Source organism: Gadus morhua, chromosome 9 (genome assembly GCF_902167405.1).
Source record: "Gadus morhua chromosome 9, gadMor3.0, whole genome shotgun sequence".
Taxonomy (NCBI): domain Eukaryota; kingdom Metazoa; phylum Chordata; class Actinopteri; order Gadiformes; family Gadidae; genus Gadus; species Gadus morhua.
This window is the reverse complement of record NC_044056.1, coordinates 15,149,941-15,170,016: the sequence shown is the minus strand read 5'-3', so window position 1 is coordinate 15,170,016 and position 20,076 is coordinate 15,149,941. Positions and strand designations below refer to the sequence as shown.

Below are 20,076 nucleotides of genomic sequence, written 5' to 3'. Positions count from 1 at the left end.
CGAAGGAGAAGTGTGTGTGTGTTGGGGAGAAGGGGGGGGGGGGGGGGGAGAAGTCTGAAGTGGTCCATAAACCTGGCATGCGGTAAAGAGCCGGAGACAGGTGAATAATCAGACTGGCCACTGACCTGCGTGAGAGCAGAGAGCAGAGAGCAGGGAGCTGAAAGCTGAAAGCGGCGGGGAACGGCTCGGTTGGGAGCCTCTGTGTGTGTGTGTGTCTGTGTTTGTGTGTGTGTTTCTTCTCCCGGCTGGCAGAAAGGTGGCCTGGTGGAAGGGCTTTTTTTTTTGGGGGGGGGGGGGGCAGACACAGGTCGCTGTGTGCATTGCCACAGCGACTACCACAGCTTGGGGGTGGAGATGAATCACCCATCATGGTTCTCCTGTACACCATCAATCACCTCGGACTCTGGGGCCGCGGACACTGGTCACCACCGCTTTGGATATGCATGCACAGATCGGATGTTGACGCAGACACACACACACAAACACACACACACACACGGGCACACACACACACACACACACGCACACACACAAAACGCAAACATATGCCCACAAAACAGGCGGCACGCAAAATCCAACACACAAATACATGCACACTCATGCCTGCGTGACACACTTATTTACATACGCACAATCGCGCACACATTCTTGCATAAGACATGCGCTGCTGACAGATCATCTGAAACTCCAAATAATACTGTCCTCCCCTTGTTTTTCTCTTTCTTTTGCTCTCATGTTTTTTTTGTCTTTCCCATCTGCCTTCTGCCTGAACTCATTCGAGACACGTTCTTTCTTTATTTCTTTCTTTCTTTATTTCTTTCTTTATTTCTTTCCTTTCTCTCTCCGTCCTGCTTCCCGCCAATTTGCCTCCCACTCCCCATAATTTCATTGTCAATCTCGTCCTGTCACTTACTCTTGCCTCTTACTGTCACTCTTTCCACCTAGCTATCAATCTCCATTTCTCACATGCTCTTTCTGTTCCTTCTGAAAGCCATGCGGTGCTACAGTTCATCTTCTTTGCCTCTTTAGCATGTTCCACAGCCTGAAAGGAATCGGTCTCCAGGAACCCGGTCACCCAAACACCATCTATAGCGAGCAAATCACGGCTGACATGTTAAAAGGCTTCAGATCAAATTGCCTGAAAGAGGCTGTGTGTTGGGGGGGAGGGGGGAGGGGTACCATTTGTTCAATTACTCCAGCGTCCCAGAAGACATGATCACTTGTCCGCGACTGAGCCGGCTAAGAGGCCCGGGTAAATCATGCTGTAGGTGGAACGACACGTGGGCCGTAACCGGACAACCGAGGCTCTGAACTGCAATCGTGTGACTATTTGTGTGTTTGTATGTCAAACAGGACATGCTACGCACACTTGGTTATTTATGTCTGATATGTGTGTCTGAGTTTCTTCGTAGTGTGAATGCATGGGTTTGCGTGCATGTTTGTGTGTGTGTCTCTCTGTGTCTGTGTTTATATGCAAACGAGCATGTTTGTCGTTTATCTGTTTATCCTGACTTGTCTCGATTATCGCAAATGGACAAAGTGCAACTCCATATATCTTTGTATGCACACCTGCCTGTGTATTTTTGTGTGTGTGTGTGTGTGTGTGTGTGTGTGTGTGTGTGTGTGTGTGTGTGTGTGTGTGTGTGTGTGTGTGTGTGTGTGTGTGTGTGTGTGTGTGTGTGTGAGAGAGAGAGTGTGCGTGTGTTTGTGTGTGCATGTGCATGCAAGCGTGTGTTTGTTTGCGTATAGGTATTGTGTGTATTCTGACTACATAATTGCCAATTGCTGTGTATTTGTCTGTCTTAGTTAGTATGTGTGTGATCCTTGTTTGAACCCTCTTCTTCATTCATCTTTAGGTACCGCACATTTGTCTCGGAGGATGCGGGCCCCAACACACTGGTTGCCACGGTGCTGGCCAAAGACCCAGATGGGGACGGGATTATCTACTCCATAACGGCAGGCAATGAAGAGGGCAACTTCGTCATTGACAGTCAGAAAGGTGACGCACCTTAATTACCAGTCTTCACATTCACATCTCATTGTGATTCACAGAGATTGCCCTAAAAGCACACATTTGGTTTCCTCTAATATAATGGACAATTTTATGAGTAGAATGCCCTCTGCACTCAAAGTCAATTTGGAAGGATGGGATTTAGAGAGCACGAGTTAGAAACAATATTACAAGTCATTTGACTATGCTGCGGTTTATAGTGTTGGGGGTCATAAATTATAGCAGGGGACGTTGTTTGTTCGTCGTTTGACATTGCGTTTATTGTTTGTTGCGCGGCGTGTGGAGAAACGCTGCCCTGCCCTCTGAGCTCCGGGGGCTTTGGTGTCTACACAGTTTATCTTTTTTTTATTTACCGTTTGATCCGAAAACAGCGGCACATTTGTCAGCTGCTGTGATATTTATCAAGCCACCCTTGCGATCCAATTTCAAGGGGCAACTGCTCCATCATTGTTCCCGATCTCTGAAGCTTTTTTCTCTCTTTCTGGCGACGTCGCCGCACCTCTTTGTCCACAGCTCCAAATCCTCTGCTCTCCTTATTTTGGTCCATCCTTGCCGGCAAAATGCCCCGGGCAATTCACTGAGTGTGTTTGCGTGAGTGTGTGTTGTACGTGTGCGTGCGCTGGGGACGGCATGCAGCATGGGTTCCCCCTCGTTACGAGGAGTGCGTGGCTCCTTGAGTAGCTGTTGCATCGGCTCCCGATGCATTAGTAAACAAGGCTGACATTTAAGCCGAAAGGATTACCGTGCCCATCCCGCCACTGCAGTGCTGTCTCTGTCACGCTGTGCCATTAGCTAGCTGAGGACCACTCTCTGCCATCCTGTCCCCCCGCCCCCACACCACACACACCGCCACAGTCGTCGACATCACGAGTGTGTTCGCAAATAAGAGAATGCGACTCTCTCGCTTTATCTCTGTCTCTCTCGCTCTCTGTCTCTGTCTCTCGCTCCCTCTGTCCCTCTATCTCTCTCTCAGTGTCTCTCCGGACCCTGGGTGTATCAGCATGCCGTGCAGTCTTTTTAATCAACAGCATTGAAGGGAAAATAATTAAGATGGAGAGCAACATAGCAGGAGCGCATAACCAAAACAAAGTTCTGCCCACGTTTTCACTTCAATTGGCTCCGCTAACATCACAGGCTGCAGCAACGCATCCTGCGAGATAACCTCTGATGTTTGGTGGGCGCGTTGTGCCGTGTCTGTTGATGGGGTTAGAAGACGACGACTCAGAGCCCCGTCTGCTTTTATCCCGGCTTTAATCTCCGGGGGTTACAAACCCCCACCAAAACACAACACAGGAAAGAGGGGCTGAACCCGGCCACGGCTAATGGGCCCTTGCTGAGTCTGGTTAACTTCTGACGGCGGTTCGTCCTCCGCAACCTGGGCCTCTGGCCCCACGGGCGGGGCCCGGAGAGGAACCAGTAGTCTGTTCTACTTTCTGTCATTAGATAAGAAACGTGACAAAGCCACTAAGGAAAACCACCACTGTGAAATTGGTTTTGAGGATTTATTCTGAATTTCTTGATGTGTTTTTTTTTTTTTGTTGGGAGGACATAGTAAACTTCCGCCCCCCACCCGTGCTCAATCTTTGTGCGAACGCAAGAAAGCACCACAAAAAATGAAGAACGACAATCTTCCAGCTGTTTTTATTTATATCCTGTCAATTATTTTAAAAAAAGCGTCCTCTTCTTACTGTGCCTTCACACCAAAGGCGAAGCGAATATTCACATCGGGTGTTCGCACTAGTTTGCTCGCATAAGTAAACAATTTTGATCCTGCAAACTTCAAAACGAGGAGGAGGGACTCTTGTGACTATAAAGTTTCTTTCTGCCAATTCATTCTCAATCATGGCCGAGATAACCATCATTACGAGTCTCTACTTGTTGTGTAAGTTCCAGAAAAGTCTGAGAACCAAACGCCGTCGTTTAGTGTTCATAATATCAGTTCAAGGGCGTAAATTTGGTTTGACAAGTGGGGGGGAAACACAATAATCTGGGGGGTCTGGGGGTACTCCCCAAGAAGAAAAAATATTGCGATTTGAATACCATTTCCTGCATTTCTACATACATTTAGGGACTACGGTAGCCAATACAATATCCGGGAAATAATTAAGTTGGTCATCATGCTAAATTCTGCCAGATTAAATCTGCATAATCAAAATGAATCAAACTTTTAATATAAAGACTGTTTCTTTATTAATTCATCGTATGGACAGAGGTCAGTGACCAAAAGCTACTGATATAATCATTTTCCGCCTTTAAAGGTGATCTAACATTATCAGGCCCTGAACAGAGAGACACAATTGGCAGAGTGACTCAAAACAAAAACATCTAAAAGAAAAACAAATGTTAACAAAATACAGAATCAGCGACCATGAACTGGAAATAGAAAGACTAAAAAGACCACTTTTTAAAACTGTGGAAACCAAGAGAGGAACGTGTCTGTACACATGCTACCTGGGCATTGAAACAGAAATATATTTCCTATGTTCATAAGAGAGAGGTATTTCCAAAATTTCGAATACGTTTTTCCAGGATTCATGGATCTAATAACAAAAAGCTTCCTTTTTTGTTTGGGGAAGATAAAAGTGTAAATGTCTGCTCCTGCCACACTGACTAACGAGAGAAAAAGAACCAAAGAGAGAGAGAGAGACAGACAAACAGAGAGAGACTTTGGGGGAGAGACAGAGGCACGCGCACACACACACACACACACACACACACACACACACACACACACACACACACACACACACACACACACACACACACACACACACACACACACACACACACACAAAGGATGCTGTTTTACAACCACTAATCAACCAACTCACATGTCCTTTCTTTCTTTTCATCCCCTCTCCAAAGAAATACATTAAATTGAACTGCTGTTGGTGTTTCGTTTTTATGAAAAACCCCGGGACGCCTCTTCATTTAGTAAGCAATTTTTCCAGTGCACATGCGTGTGGAACACATCCGAGACTCCGAGTCCACAGACGCCAATATTTTACTTTTTTATTTTTTTATATATCAGGGCCTTACAATCAGCAGCTCAATTCACATTCTCAGCCAGAATCTGACGGCTGGCCAAACAGTAAATACCTTTTTTATTTATTTTTATTTATTTTTTGCGGTTCAAAAAGTGAGGGGGACACAAACAGGATTTTGAAAAGAGGAGGGGACATGTCCCCCCCATCCCCAGTGGAAATTACGCCCATGTATCAGTTCATTATATATTAGATAAGATATTGATTTTAAAGAGCTCCGGGAGTCCAATTATAAAGTTCCTATCAAACAGCAACAACTACTTTTTCCTCCATGTTGTGGTTCAATCTGGACTTCAGGGAGTGATTGCTGACAAAGCAACAAAGGATCAAGCGAATATGCGGAAAGGTAGAAGTAGAGAAGTAGAATCAAGCAAAATCCACTGGAAGCAGGTATACGAGCTGCTGAATTTGCACCGCTTCTCTTAACTGGTCTTTGAATTGACTTTGTATGGATTCGCACCACGCTTTCCTTTTTGTTGTGAACGCACATTTACGCTGCTGTTTCTCCACAATCGGCGGCAATCAAGTCCCAAAACCGTTCAACATCATCCTGCAGATGTAGCCGGGTCATGAGCCCGTAGTAATGTGGGTGTACCCGCATGGTAACGCCGATGTCCCCCATGCTAACGGTTGCGTCCCCCATGGTAACGGCGATGTTCCCCAATGGTAACGGTTGTGTCCCCCATGGTAACGGCGGTGTGCCCCCACGCTAACGGTTGCGTCCCCCATGGTAACGGCGGTGTTCCCCAATGGTAACGGTTGTGTCCCCCATGGTAACGGCGGTGTGCCCCCATGCTAACGGTTGCGTCCCCCATGGTAACAGCGTTGTTCCCCAATGGTAACGGTTGCGTCCCCCATGGTAACGGCGGTGTGCCCCCATGCTAACGGTTGCGTCCCCCATGGTAACGGCGGTGTTCCCCAATGGTAACGGTTGCGTCCCCCATGGTAACGGCAGTGTTCCCCAATGGTAACGGTTGCGTCCCCCATGGTAACGGCAGTGTTCCCCAATGGTAACGGTTGCGTCCCCCATGGTAACGGTTGCGTCCCCCATGGTAACGGTTGCGTCCCCCATGGTAACGGCGGTGTTCCCCAATGGTAACGGTTGCGTCCCCCATGCAGTGTTGGGAAGGATACTTTTAAAATGTATCCAGTTACAGAATACAGAATACATGCCCAAAAAGGTAATATGTAATGTATTCCGTTTCATCACTCAATCTGAGTATTGTATTCTGAATATTTTGAGAATTTCCACATTGAATTGCTTTTTATAAGTGGAGGAATGCACACCTGTGGGTCGGCTGATTTGGTTCACATCGAAGTGAGGTGGTTGCATTCACACCAACGCAAACGTACCGAACCAAGGGACCAAACTTGTTTAGTGGTGGTGGTAACTGCGGTGTACCCCACAGTGACAGTTGTGTCTCCCATGGTAACGGCTGTGTCCCCCCCCCCCCCCCTCCCCCCCACCCCCCTTCATATGGTAGGCCTGATCCGTCTCCGCTCCACGCCGCTGCCCCGGCTCCAGGGGCTGGAGTACGTCCTCAACGTAACGGCCACCGACGACAACGCGTCCAGGGGCCCGCATGCGCTGGCTTCCACGGCCAGGGTCATCGTGGGGGTTGACGACGTCAACAACAACAAACCCATGTTCGACGAGGTAAGGGGTGAGGCGCTGAGGTTTCCACCCAGGTGCAGCTGAAATCTAGGTTCAAAAAAATAAATGAGATGAAATAAACAATCGGAGAGGGTGCAGAGTAGCCCTGCAGCCATAAAAGCAAGACTAGGTAGGAATGAGTGCTTTGTTTTTCTACCCTGTGGTAGTAGTCAAGTGAATAATAGGAAACAGTGCTTCACAACAAAGTCTAACCCTAACCCTGACTTCAATACCAAACTGGAGGAATGCAGAAGTGGAAACCCCAGTTTACATGATTGGGATGATAAGAGAAGATAAGAAGGTAAGCGTTGAACTAAACAGTCATTAGCAATAATAAGATGAGGAGAGAGAAGAATGAGAGAGGGGGAGAGAGAGACAAAGCCAGAGCGTGAGAGAGAAAGAGAGAGGGGCAGACGGACAGAGCGAGCTGTGCGTCTCTACCATTATTGTTCTCCAGCCTCCTCTCTCTAAACATATTCTCTCTTCCTAGTTTCATTTCCTCCTTACCCTCTGAACACACTGGCCAACTCTAGGGACATCGTTAATTTAATGAATCATTTCTATTTAAAAAAAAATGCAGTATCAACACAACCGATACTACTATACCTGTATATTTAACTAAATGAGGAGTGAGCTGAACGGAAGAGGCTGTCCTGTGGTCGGCTGGATCTGGGGGTAACATATTGTGTGTAAATATCAGGCCATGCCTCAGAACTGTCTTTTTGGTCCGTCGTGACCTTATGCTTGACATTACAAGAGTCTGTGAATAATTACCTACAGGCTATATTGTCATCACGCAACTATAAATTACTCCTTCTGGTTTACCTTATCATATACTCTGTGTGTACGTGTGCGTGCGTGTGTGTGTGTGCATGCGTGTGTGTGTGTGTGTGTGTGTGTGTGTGTGTGTGTGTTTGTGTTTGTGTATATATATATATATATATATTTGTGTGTGAATATATATATATATATAAAGGGTGAGAAAAAGAAAGATAATGTAATCTATATATATATTAGTATCTTTCTCTCACCCTTGCTCTCACTCTTTCTTTATCTCTCTATCGCGCTCTCATCTCACCTTTTTGTCAGTTTTATGTCATCCTGTTTGATATTTCTCGTTCTCTCCGTCTGCCTCTCTGAGTGCATGTGAGCTCTCGTGTGATATCACCGACAACATATTCTTTAAAAAGCTCCCGGGACAGGCCTTCTTGCTCTCCGAGGCACGGCGTCTATCAGGTAGAGACGGGATGCTGCTCCGAAAGAATAGCAATCCACACCGTTGCCACCTTTTCATAGATGTGAGCTTTGTATAGGTGGCACAGGTGGAGTCATTTGTTGTGTATGCTAGACCTTTGTGTGTTCCCCTTGCTTTGTGATCTCTGGTCTTTTGTTGTTGCTACATATTCTCAAACCATGCCCTTATACTTCATACCTGTTATCTATGGCCTTCTGCCTCATTCCACTCCCCTGGCCCAGGCTCTATATAAAAAAGCCATGGGAAATAAAGGACCTTAGAGGAACACTAAAGAGGATGTGAAAAAGGCCTTTAGAGTGCGTCTAGCCTGGAATATGTGATGTGATTTCCAAGGGGGAGGGTTATTATTGGATGTTGTTCTCGCCCACGAGTAGCATGCAATCAAAAAATAGGTGGGTGTTATTCAGTGATTTAAATATAAATGTTAAATATGATGCGCCGTGACCAATTTAGCATGATTTGTTTAAATGGTGTACAGACCATGATGGGTTAATTAGCTATCGAGGTAAAAACAAAAGGGTCATGTTTGTCTTGTCTTTAAGTGAATAATCTCAGTGGGTGCTCAGTCAAGGTGATTACAAGTAGAAAGACAATGTCGAATGGCCTTCAGAGGGGATCCTGCTTTCAAACGTTGACATTTCATGCAAAATGATTGTGATCCGTTTTGTGAGGTCTTCATTTGTCCGTACAAAAGTGACAATTTATGCCCCGTGGTATCACAACCATTGGGGTCGTGATACATAGGGGAGCGCAGCGAAATGATTACATGTTTCACTTGGAACCATCAAATGTAATGAACACCCGGTTTTAACTCTGAACGGTTTGCACCCATGAGTTCTGTGAAGGAGGCGACAATCCCCATGGCAAGGTGCTATCCCCATGGCAACCACCCAGGGTAATCGTTCCAAACTAGTGCAACAAACCAGGGCCTCCGAGAGCAGAGGCTCGCCCCCAGGGCTGGGAGTCTGCCTTCTTTGCAGGGGGGTCCAGACTCGGGGTCTAGTCTCGGCAGGGGGTCTAGACTTGTGCTGGTACGACATATTTTGCGCGTAACCAAAAATAATTGTGGAAAATGTATGTTGGATGCGATACGAAGAGTCAAAGATGGTAAAGATAGTAAATAGATATACTGTATCAATGGCCGACTGAAGAGCGTGCTGGGAATTTGGCACAATTTTTTTATCGGCGCGTTACGGATTTTATATCATTGGTGCTGCAGAGCCGCGAAGGAGATATATCGTGGTGGCGGGTTAGTTAGTTTCTATTCACTTCAAAGGGGCTAGGGTGTCTAAAAAATATAAATGTGGCACGCAGCAGGCATTGAAAGAGAGAGGCCATGAGGCCCCTTGATTTCAGTTCTTTTCACTGGCGGTTGTCAGCCAAGGGGCCTCGGGGGACTTGGCCCTGCTGCACCCAAAAAGGAAACTCATCGTCACAAAGAAGAACAGCGCCTGAGTTCGGGGCGGGATAGAACTCCCACAAACTTGTTGATGGTGACATAGAAAACCAGTTTACTCTGTTTGACACTTATTTAAGTACGGTAACAGTGGATAAATACTATTGATTGCTATGTTTAAGATCCTAGAAGATATACTAACTCGACATGAAAAAACAGGACTTTGGGTTCACTGGCACTTGAAGCTTGTCATTGTGTTAATATCAAGTAAATATCAAGTTAACGTCATCTAACAAGATCCTAATAAACAAAATAGGATTACAACTTTTTCCTCGGGTGGATGGCACCGCTTGTTGACAAAAAGTAAAAAGCGGTTGGCTCACTGCCAGCGAGGAGGTGCAGTGGAGAAAAGATGGGATTGTGTGTTCCTCAAAATGAACAACAAGAGAAAGCTTGCTAAAAACCGAGTGAATCTCTCTCTGATGACGGTGAACCTTGGCTCTCGTCAGAGGGCTCTTGTCAAAAGTCCCCCAAACGGTGAGCGTCTCGTCTCCTGACACCTCAGCCTCCCTGGTGCCTTTCCCCAATTACGTCTTGAGAACACAGCAGCGCTGAGGGAGCCCCTTCAGACACACTCGCGCTGCGGTACGACGCCGCTGAAGCCCCTGTGACGGAGGCCAGACGGAAACATCGCGGGCGGAAAAAAACAAAAAGACCCAATTGAATAAGGCTGTTTGTTTTGTAATGCAATACGATCCAGTCATACTCAAGTTCTCTGTGATCTGTTTAGCGCTTCTCTCTGGGGAGCGCAGCGTGTCAGAGCCGGCCCGGCTCATCCATCATCCTGCTGTGTCTGAGCAAAGCACCGCAGTAGACTGTGGTAGGAACACGTAGCAAGTCATGGAGGGGAATTTTTGGAAGGGAACCAGCATTGGCCGATCGTGCTCCCTTTTTCAGGCTTAGCACACAAGCCCGGGAAGATGAATGCATTCTCATGTACTCTCCGCTTCCCTTTCGCCGAGCCAGGAACGATAAGGACATTAACCTGCGTGCGGTTATCGTGTTGAGACATATGAGATTATATGTGTACATCATATATATATACAAGGGCTATAAATTGTCATGAGGGCTTCCGCAGTTATGGCAGAAACATCCCACCCACTTCTCTCCTCCGTTTCTCATTTCCTGGCCCCTCCAACCTCACCACCCCATTACCCCCCCTCCCCCACCACCACCACCACCACCCTCCCACCTCCACCCACTGTCTCTCCCCCACAGTGTCAGCAGTACCGCGAGCGCGCCTCCGTGCTGGAGAACCAGCCAGCGGGGACGTTTGTGCTGCAAGCGCAGGCCACCGACGCGGACGAGGGAGCGAACGGGAAAGTAAAATATGGGCTAATGCACCGAGACAGCGCGATGCCTGCCTTCAGAGTCCACCCAGACACAGGTACGCCGGGGCTGTCACAGACGGTCAGGGCCCTCCGCCCTGGGAATACATTATGATGGCGCTGGCTGGAGAGTGACTGAATGTTAAACATTCCGGGGGTAATTGGTTCCTCCGTGAGACGGGGGGGGTGGCGTTTAGGGAACGCGTGCGTGGGCAGCAACTGGCTGTGGAACAGGAAATAACATGATGAACGTTTCATTATTGAAACGCCGTGTAGTGGTATGTGTATTAATATTACCGCACATACGTCTCAGAGGGTTGGAGGGATGGATGGATGGTCGAAGGCGGGAATAGACTGGACGGTAGAAGACGGCTGGATGGATGGATAATGTTCTGCGTAGATGCATGGTTGTATACGCAAAAATACGGGATTAGACGAACGGATGGTTGATGATTGATGGATGGAGGAATGGCCAGAGATGGGAGAAATAACCGGATTGCCGGTTGAACACATCAATGGACAGGGACGATAGATGAATGGGGGTGCGTGATGGATGGCTATCATAACGACCGGACGGATGGCTGGACGCATCCACAGGTAGGTAGACAGACTGGGGGGGGGTAACGACGTCAGGACGGACATTAGGTAACGTAGCGCTAGATAAGGTGGCTCATGATCCCGCCGTCCTCCCCAGGAGTGATCGTGACGGCGCGGCGCTTTGACAGGGAGCGCCAGAGGGAGTACTCCATCACCCTCACGGCCACCGACTGGGCCGAGGAGCCGCTCATCGGCATCTGCCAGCTCAACGTCCAGATCCTGGACCTCAACGACAACAGCCCCAAGTTTGAGAACCTGCGTTATGAGTGTAGGTGTTATTCATACACTGCTGCTCCTCCGAATGAATATACTTTATGCATTGTTCTGTTTTTTTAAGGGGCTCATTTGCACTTCTTCTGAGGGAGATGACAATAATACCGAAATTGGTCGACTGCGACCAAACTAGCAGGAGGAATGGGCTCGTACCACATTTACATTTATGGAAATTTTGCAGACGTTTTGATCCAAAGCGACTTAAGTACATAAGGTAATTTGTCAGAAGATAGAGAAACAATATATCTCTGTCGGTAGAATAAGGATGTTCACAGAACCACACGTTACAAGCCCTAACAATTGTTAGGTTAACCCATTCCCCGTATACACCAAAGATAGGTTCAAAATAAGTACCTCCCTATATGTCACCTCTCACTTGTAGATTTCCTCCGGGAAGACACCATGATCGGCACCAGCTTCCTGCGTGTCGCGGCCCACGACGATGACTTTGGCACCAACGCCGCCATAAGCTACTCCATGTCCCTGGAGGAGCCCGAGTACCTGAGGGTCCAGCCGCTCACGGGCTGGGTGTACGTCAACCAGCCCATATCACAGGTCAGTCACAGGGACGACCATGTGCTGTGCATCTACGTGTGTATAGTGTGTGTTCAACGTGACTGACCTGTGAATTTTGCTGGGTGTACGTCGGTCGCAGGGGGTCCAGCCATGACCATGTGTTGCGTCTCTACGTGTGTATATCGTGTGTTGTGTGTTGTAACTTTATCCATTGGACCAAGTAGGCTGAAGTTAGGCTTGATTTCGACAGACCTTATATTGACTCATTAGAGCTATCAGGGACGGCCCAGCATATTTGTGATCTCCAGTGGTTATTATTATTTATATTTTTTGGTCAATTTGACTTAGACAGACATTTAAGGAATTCCAATAGCGGTGGAGATGTCAGTCAACATTGCCTAGGAATGTGATTTGCAGAACCTCAGATGAATAAAGCAATTACCATTTTTCACAAAGATTTAGAGAGTCAATTGAATCTGTTATTTAACCTTCGGGACACAGCTAGATTTGAAAGCACTTCATTAAATGTTTATTCTTTATAGCTACGCCTTTGAGATAGTTTTGTTCCTGTTTAACAGATCATAACATTCATAGTTATTGTGTTATAAACAAAAAGCCTGTACCACTCTTTCCACATTACTGACATTATTAAAAGAACACATTCCATGTTGCACTGCTGAATTTAATTGGATTCTGATGTGAAATATAATAGTGCAACTGGGTTATATTTAAGTGTGCATTTTTAGGAGTTCACAGTGCTAGATTTGTTCAATTCGCAAAGCGCACAGTGGTCTTATAATGGCCCAGATTTGATCTCTGCTGTGTGCCTCGATTAAAGATTTAGGAGATTCTGAGTTCTATAGAAGAGTGAACTGGTAACTGTTACAGGTACTAAACGACTAGTGCAATAATGAATATCTTTGAATGTTGCTAGGCTACATATTGCAAAATATATATATATATAATGGGAATGATATATTTGTATGGGAATTATATTTATGTATTATATCAATATTAAGTAGTTCCACATATGAGCTGGACATGCGTAACAATAGAGTTGCTGAGGCAGGATTCCAATGAACAGAATAATGCAGTTGTAGCATGTGAGTCGCAAAATGACCATTTCAATATTTTCTTTGCCACATTTCCTAACATGGTGATTCATGTGTGCATTACATTCCGTCTCATTCCCAGTACACCTCGGCCCCCGCCGTTCCCGATACACTTGCTCAGCGCAGATAAACCTCGGCAAAAGTTACTACCTGGAGTAATTGCCTGCCTTATAAAGGATGCCCCGCTTTATTCCCTTCCCTTTCATTTTCATCTCTCTGTACATTACCTCAGTCAAACATCCCCCCGTCAACCTTCCCCATGGTTCAATTACCGCGCAATTAACATGAGCGCAGCTGACTCGCCACCCCACCATCTGCCTGACTGAGGCATAGCTTAATAACCCCCCCCCCCCCCCCACCTCCACATCGCCCACTTCCCCACACGGTCGTTGCTGCTGCTGTGGTTGTTGTTGATGTTGTTGTTTGTTGTTGTAGTGTTCCACCTCTAATGACTAAGGGCTAATTGTTGCTGTGAACTGCAGAGGACCTACATCACCAGGGAGGTGGTGGCCACGGACGGGGGGAACCGCAGCACGTCGGTGGAGCTGGCCGTCACCATCACCAACGTCAAGAACCAGCCGCCGCGCTGGGAGAGCCCCAGCTACAGCGTGGTGGTCCCCGAGAACACCGCCAGGGACACGCCCATCGTGGTAGGGGACGCCGTCTGAGTGTGTGTGTGTGTGCGTGTGCGTGTGCGTGCGTGCGTGCGTGCGTGCGTGCGTGCGTGCGTGCGTGTGTGTCTGCGTGCGTGCGTGCGCCCGTGCGTGCGCGCGTGCGTGCGTGCGCGCGGGCTTTGGAAGGCCGAAAGGATCAAAATGACACCTTATTGTAGACATGTATCTGATGCACCTTTTGTGCTCGGATGTGCCGGATCATCCCACTTGACAATTCAATGCAAACTCTGTGGCCGCACCGGTGTCCTGATTTCACTTGCCTGCTAAAAATGTCTGCCAGGTGAAATATGTCTTCTGAAATGGCGCTGGAGGGAAGAGAAGCCCTTATGGTGTCCCTGCTGTTTAAGATGCATGCGTGCAAGAGTCTGTCTAAAATAGGTGGGTTCGTCATCACTTAATGGCTGGCTCGGGGAGACGGAGTTCCCCAAGCGTGGCACACGTTTTACTGTGATGACCGCCTGCCATGAACTTCCCGAGATCAACATTGATGATCATCACAGTGGAATGTAAAGCAGCATAGCCTGCTGTGGTGGTGTCTTCAGATAATTTTGCATCTCAATCGCAGTTTATGTAGGCCAAAAAAGACAAAAAAAAATATTTTATTTTGTTAGAAATATATTGGATAATCAACCGATATTCAAGCTCTGAATTATTGATGTGATGCAGGGAACTAAAGACTTCATCAGCAGTATGAGTCCTGTGTGTCTAGTGGTTACTAGCTGCCCAGGGGTTGGGGGAGAATCCTGGCGGGCTCAAACCTCATATTTTCTATTCACATCGCGATCGAGAGTGAGGGAATCAAATAAGTCACACTCAACTTTACTTCGGCCAGAGAAATCGAAAACGTTTGGAGGTCTAGGTTTGCAAGAAGTGGGGTTACAGGATTTGCTGAAGTTCCACACACAGCACCTGAGCTGTAACGACAGGGTAGCAAAAAAAAAAGAACGCTCTTCTACTCTAATTAATTCACAGAGTTTGTTATACATTTCACTGGGCCAATTCGGGACCCAATAAAAATGGTTCGTGACCAGAAGTTTGGTTATGGCTGCTCTAGGAGACCACATGACTGCCTGTGCTTTACAATGTGTGTCGACTAGGTGTCATCCATATGGTTTCAATTGAAAATACCCATTCTCTCCGGTAGAAGTCTAACATGAATCAACCGCAGATTAAACCCCTATTTTGAGAGGTCAAACAGTAGTACCCAGCTATTGTGCATTGAATACTCGCTAGTGGAGGTGGCTAACTCGAGAAGGAGCTTTTACAATTTGACTGAATATGTTATTTGAATAGCATTTGTAAACATCATCCCAGGGTCTTGCTTTCACAGCATGTTCTCAGAGAAGAAATATGAAATTTTAATTAACATATAATAATTTATTATCATTACATTTATGACATTAACTTCCACGCCATTACCAATGAATGAGCAACATGTGTGACTCCTCTTAAAATGGGTTTAATCTACTGACGGAGTGAATGTGAATTTTCTATCTAAAGTATTTGGATGCACCATCCTAGTAGAGCGAGTCTACGTTCATGTGAACAAAACATTTAATATAATAATCGTACATTTTATTAAGTCAATTTACATTAGATATTGATAAAACACACACACTGTAGATCAAGAACGTAGGCCTTCAATCAGACACATTCAATTGAACATAGTTGTAGAACTTTGAATCCATATGCTACTTTATGAAGTAAAGTAACCAACGCAAAACTTGGAGATCTAAGTGAAAATAATGTTGAGCCTACAGTGCACGACTGACTTGAACATGATCAGGACAGATGCCTCCGCATAGTGTCAGGAAGTAAATGAACAACAGCGTGAACAATAGAAGGATAATGAATGGACTGGTGCCGTCGGACTTTATTTATTGTTAATTGAGTGACGAAGGTTCACACTCACTAGCTTCGAGAATCAAGAGGAGGGACTCATTTCTGAAATTGAACGTGCCATTTAGCGCGTTCAATAGCGCCGTACAAAGCCAAAGCCATGCAAGTGCATTGTCGGGTTGAGTGGTGATACTAAAGATTAAATGCTGCATGTTATGTCGATTTTAATGAATACCCTTCTACAATGAGGTATCGTTTTGAGCCATACAGATCTTAACATTGGTCGATACTTGATACATATTACCTTGGACATGCCTATAGTGGTGTGTGCTGAGCATGTGTGCTCATCTATGTGTGTGTCTGTGTGTACCGGTCAATACTTGAGTTTAGAAACATTACCATACTGTTGGACTAATTAGGACAATTCTACTCAAAGCGCTTCTTATTCACTCAGTTTGAATGTTGAGCGTGTACCCTTTTGGGTATTAACCTTACTGTTTTGCAGTCACTGGATATTCTCAGTGTTCCACAGTTTTGCGATCTTGGAGAATGTGCTGACATTTTTTTAAACGTTTTTCTGCCAAGCTTTCCCGACTGAAGCCAACCTTATATTGCACATGATAGCAGGTTGCTGACCTCGGGGCAATTAAATCCATTCAAAATGTCTCCTTTGATGTGAAAAATGTAACGCTGTCAATCTGACCCGAAAATTCATTTCCCTCCCTGGGTCCTATTTAGAGGCCTTATTTAGATATAAGAGGTCCCTCCGGGAAACTATACAGTATGTTGGCTCTCATCCCACGATACTGCGTGCCATTTCTCACATGATCAATCATCGAAATTAATTCCTCAAAATCTAATCTTGCTCCCAAACCGATTCCACTGCCAAAGCGTCACGTCGGGCTGCCCTTGCTCTGAGGTCTTTCTGGGGATGAAACGTGAAGCAAACCTATTTTTGGTATCCACTTGAAACAGTTGTTTCAAGTGGATACCGAGAGGCACGTGTCATTTGACTCAATAAAATATTCACTGTTCAACTTTTGTCAATACACACATGAAGACACATCTTGGCTTCATTCATCATCTGTTTATGCAAATGTATTCATATGAAAATTTATGAAAATATATACAGTAACTAATTTCCCAAGATGTTGAGGTTGCTTAGTTAGGCTCGAGAAGATGATTTTATTCAAACCCCTAACTGCACCCCATCGCGTCTTTGCAAGCCACGTCGATTTCTTTCACGTTTCTTTTCGCTTCAAGACCATCAAGGCGACCTCCCAGCTGGGAGACCCGAGGGTGACGTACAACCTGGAGGACGGAATGGTGCCGGAGACCAACATGCCGGTACGCTTCTACCTCTCGCCCAACCGGGAAGACGGCTCTGCCTCCATCCTGGTGTCGGAACCCCTGGATTACGAGACCACCCCCCTTTTCTCTCTCCGGGTCCGGGCTCAGAACGTGGCGGCGGTGCCTCTCGCGGCGTTCACGACTGTTTACGTCAACGTGACAGGTGGGAACGTGTGGCGCTTTAAGCCAGGATTACGCCTCAGGCTTAATGTAAAGTGTTGCACAGAATGACACAGTTCATACACATTGTAGCGTACACATTCAGCCTCACTTGCTTTATTTTTTAATGACGCTGATGATAAGATAAACGAGAAAGATTACGTTTGCGATTTAAATTAACATACATTGTGTTTCATAATTGAATGTGCTTCATTAAAAAAATGGATTCGTTCATTGAATTATTCATGCATATTAGTTATTTGTCTTGATTCGGTTCCACGAGTTAATCATGGCGTCTCCCCACAGACGTGAACGACAACGTGCCGTTCTTCACCTCCTCCGTCTACGAAGCCTCGGTCACGGAGGGAGCGCAGATCGGCACCCCGGTGCTCCAGGTGTCCTCGCACGACAAGGATCTGGGACTCAACGGCCAGGTGTGTGTGTGTGTATGTGTGTGTGTGTGTCCATTCATGTTTAGTCAAGGAAATGCAATAAATAAATAGAATAGCTAGCTAGAAACCGCCATCTGCCCGTCCCTTGCTGCGTCCTGTGCAGTGTCGTGTGCGCTTGGATGACAGAAGCTCTGGTTGTGTGTTTTGTACAGCCGTCGTTGTGGTGTTGATGAAGCGGCTTATTGAACTGTATGCGTATCCCTTGATCCTGATTGATCTTAATGAGCTCAATACGTACATACGTACATACATTCATACATGCGTACATATATACTTACATACGTACGTACATTCAAACATGGGTAATTACATACATACGTACGTACGTACGTACGTACGTACGTACATACATACATACATACATACATACTTACGTACATACATACGTACATGCATACATCCTACATTACAATTCAGGCACACAAATCCCTTTTGACATTTTATCCAAAATAACAAAATTGCCTTTCTATTCTGGTGATAAATAAAAGGAAGGCCCTGTTCCACCTTTCTGTCCCTCTCAGATCACCTACTCTCTGCTGAGCGACAGCACTGGGGACCATGAGCTGTTCCGCATGGACCCCGCCCTGGGAACCATCTACACCGAGGCGGTGTTCGACCGCGAGGCGCGCAGCTCCTACCTCCTGGAGGTCCAGTCCGAGGACGGCCAGGAGTCGGCCAGGCCCGGCAAGAACAAACAGCCCAACTCAGGTGAGGTGGAGGGTTGGTGGTGGTGGTGGTGGTGGTGGTGGTGGTGGTGGTGGTGGTTATGGATGTGGTGGTGGTGGTGGTGGTGGTGGTGGTGGTGGTGGTGGTGGTGTCGTTGGAGATGGTGGTGATGATGGTGGTGGGGTCAGTGGTTGTTGTGTTTAGGGTGGTGCTGGGGGTGGAGGATGTGCTGGTGGTGGTGGAGGATGTGCTGGTGGTGGTGGAGGATGTGCTGGTGGTGGTGGAGGATGTGCTGGTGGTGATGGTGGTGGTGGTGATGTTGATACCGGGGGTGATGATGAGGGTGGGGATAATAATGATGGTGGTGGTGGAGGTGGTGATAACGATGATGAAGAGTGATGATGATGATGATGGCGCCGGTGATGACAATAATATTAACGAGTTACGATGTTTATTATTATTTAAAAGGCCTGCTGAAATATTAATAAAACCTCATCATTTTCCTCTTTGAAGCAAATTCAATAAAACATTCCAGGAACAATGTTTTTTCGTTTATCTTTATTCTCCAACCCTCCCCAGCGGTACGTCCATGAAACCCTTTTCCGTTTTTAAATTGAAACTGAAGGCCCTTCTCAGGCCAGTCTGTGGAGTGACCTGAATGTCTCCTCCTGTTAAATGGAGCTCCAGCCCCCCCCCTCCCCGGTGCCCGGGGGGCAGGACAGCGACCCAAACGGGCCCCTGCCAGTTCCTCTCCCCTGCCTGCCTGCGTGTCTCCGACAGGCGGCCGCGGTTGATACCACCTTAGCGCTCATTCACACCCTGGGAACGACTTTGAAGAGGGAATCAGCATGCAATTTATTCACACAAGTCTGCCCCGTTCCCTCCCCCCCCCCCCCCCCCCCCCCCCCCCCCCCCCCCCCACAACCCCACACCGCCCGCTCTCGCCCTTTCCATGTGTACGCCTCGAGCCCGGAGACGTCTTTGTTGCTAGACGTGGATTATTTCCTTACTTTTCCCTTCCCCCTTGTTCAATGTTTCAACCCAATGAGATGAGCCCTTGTTTATCGCGGCCTTCTCCCCACATTGTGCACGGCCCGAGCGAAGCGGCAGCAGCCGCATTTATATGGGCGACGGCGCCGGAGTTGTGTGTTCTGCCGGTCGGCATTAGCAAATGTTTGTGGAGGAGGAGGCATTAAGGGGGCTGGGGTGTGAGGGGTGTAGGATGACGTTTCAGAGCTGCAAAGCTCTCTCTCTCGGAGGGAGAGGGGAAGAGGGGGTGAGGGGTGGGCGGGGGGGGGGGGGGGGGGGGGCAGGGGCGGCTGCTTAGCATTTGCAATGAGCCCCCGGTCAGGTCTTACGCTTATGTATCTCTGGGCTCCAGAGGCGGCACATTTTATCTGCAAACACTACCCTACCCTCCTCGCCTCCTACACCCCCATCCCCTCTCCCCCCGCCAGCCCCCGAAACCATCTGAGAGAGAGCAAGGGAGAGAGACAGAGAGAGAGGGAGAGAGCGTGAGAGAGTGTAGAGCGTGAGAGAGAGACGAGGAGAGAAGAGAAAGAAATAGAGGGAGAGAGAGGGAGAGAAAGAGACAACAATTGAGAGAGAGTGTAGAGAGAGGGAGAAAGAGAGAGAGAGAGCGAAAGAGAGCGAGAGAGAGAGAGAGAGAGAGAGAGAGAGAGAGAAGTAA

The 20,076-nt window shown here is 47.2% G+C and overlaps 1 protein-coding gene across 2 annotated transcripts in view; it reads left to right on the top strand.

Moving 5' to 3' along the window:
- LOC115551145 (neural-cadherin) overlaps positions 1 to 20,076 on the top strand; it is a 92,046-nt gene that overhangs the window by 39,928 nt on the left and 32,042 nt on the right. For both annotated transcript variants that reach the window (XM_030366700.1, XM_030366699.1), the window contains exons 7-15: positions 1,857 to 1,999; positions 6,540 to 6,712; positions 10,639 to 10,807; positions 11,443 to 11,613; positions 12,001 to 12,173; positions 13,729 to 13,896; positions 17,023 to 17,272; positions 17,575 to 17,702; positions 18,242 to 18,428. In XM_030366700.1, coding sequence (XP_030222560.1) covers positions 1,857 to 1,999; positions 6,540 to 6,712; positions 10,639 to 10,807; positions 11,443 to 11,613; positions 12,001 to 12,173; positions 13,729 to 13,896; positions 17,023 to 17,272; positions 17,575 to 17,702; positions 18,242 to 18,428 — 1,562 coding nt within the window. The remainder of the gene's footprint in view (positions 1 to 1,856; positions 2,000 to 6,539; positions 6,713 to 10,638; positions 10,808 to 11,442; positions 11,614 to 12,000; positions 12,174 to 13,728; positions 13,897 to 17,022; positions 17,273 to 17,574; positions 17,703 to 18,241; positions 18,429 to 20,076) is intronic.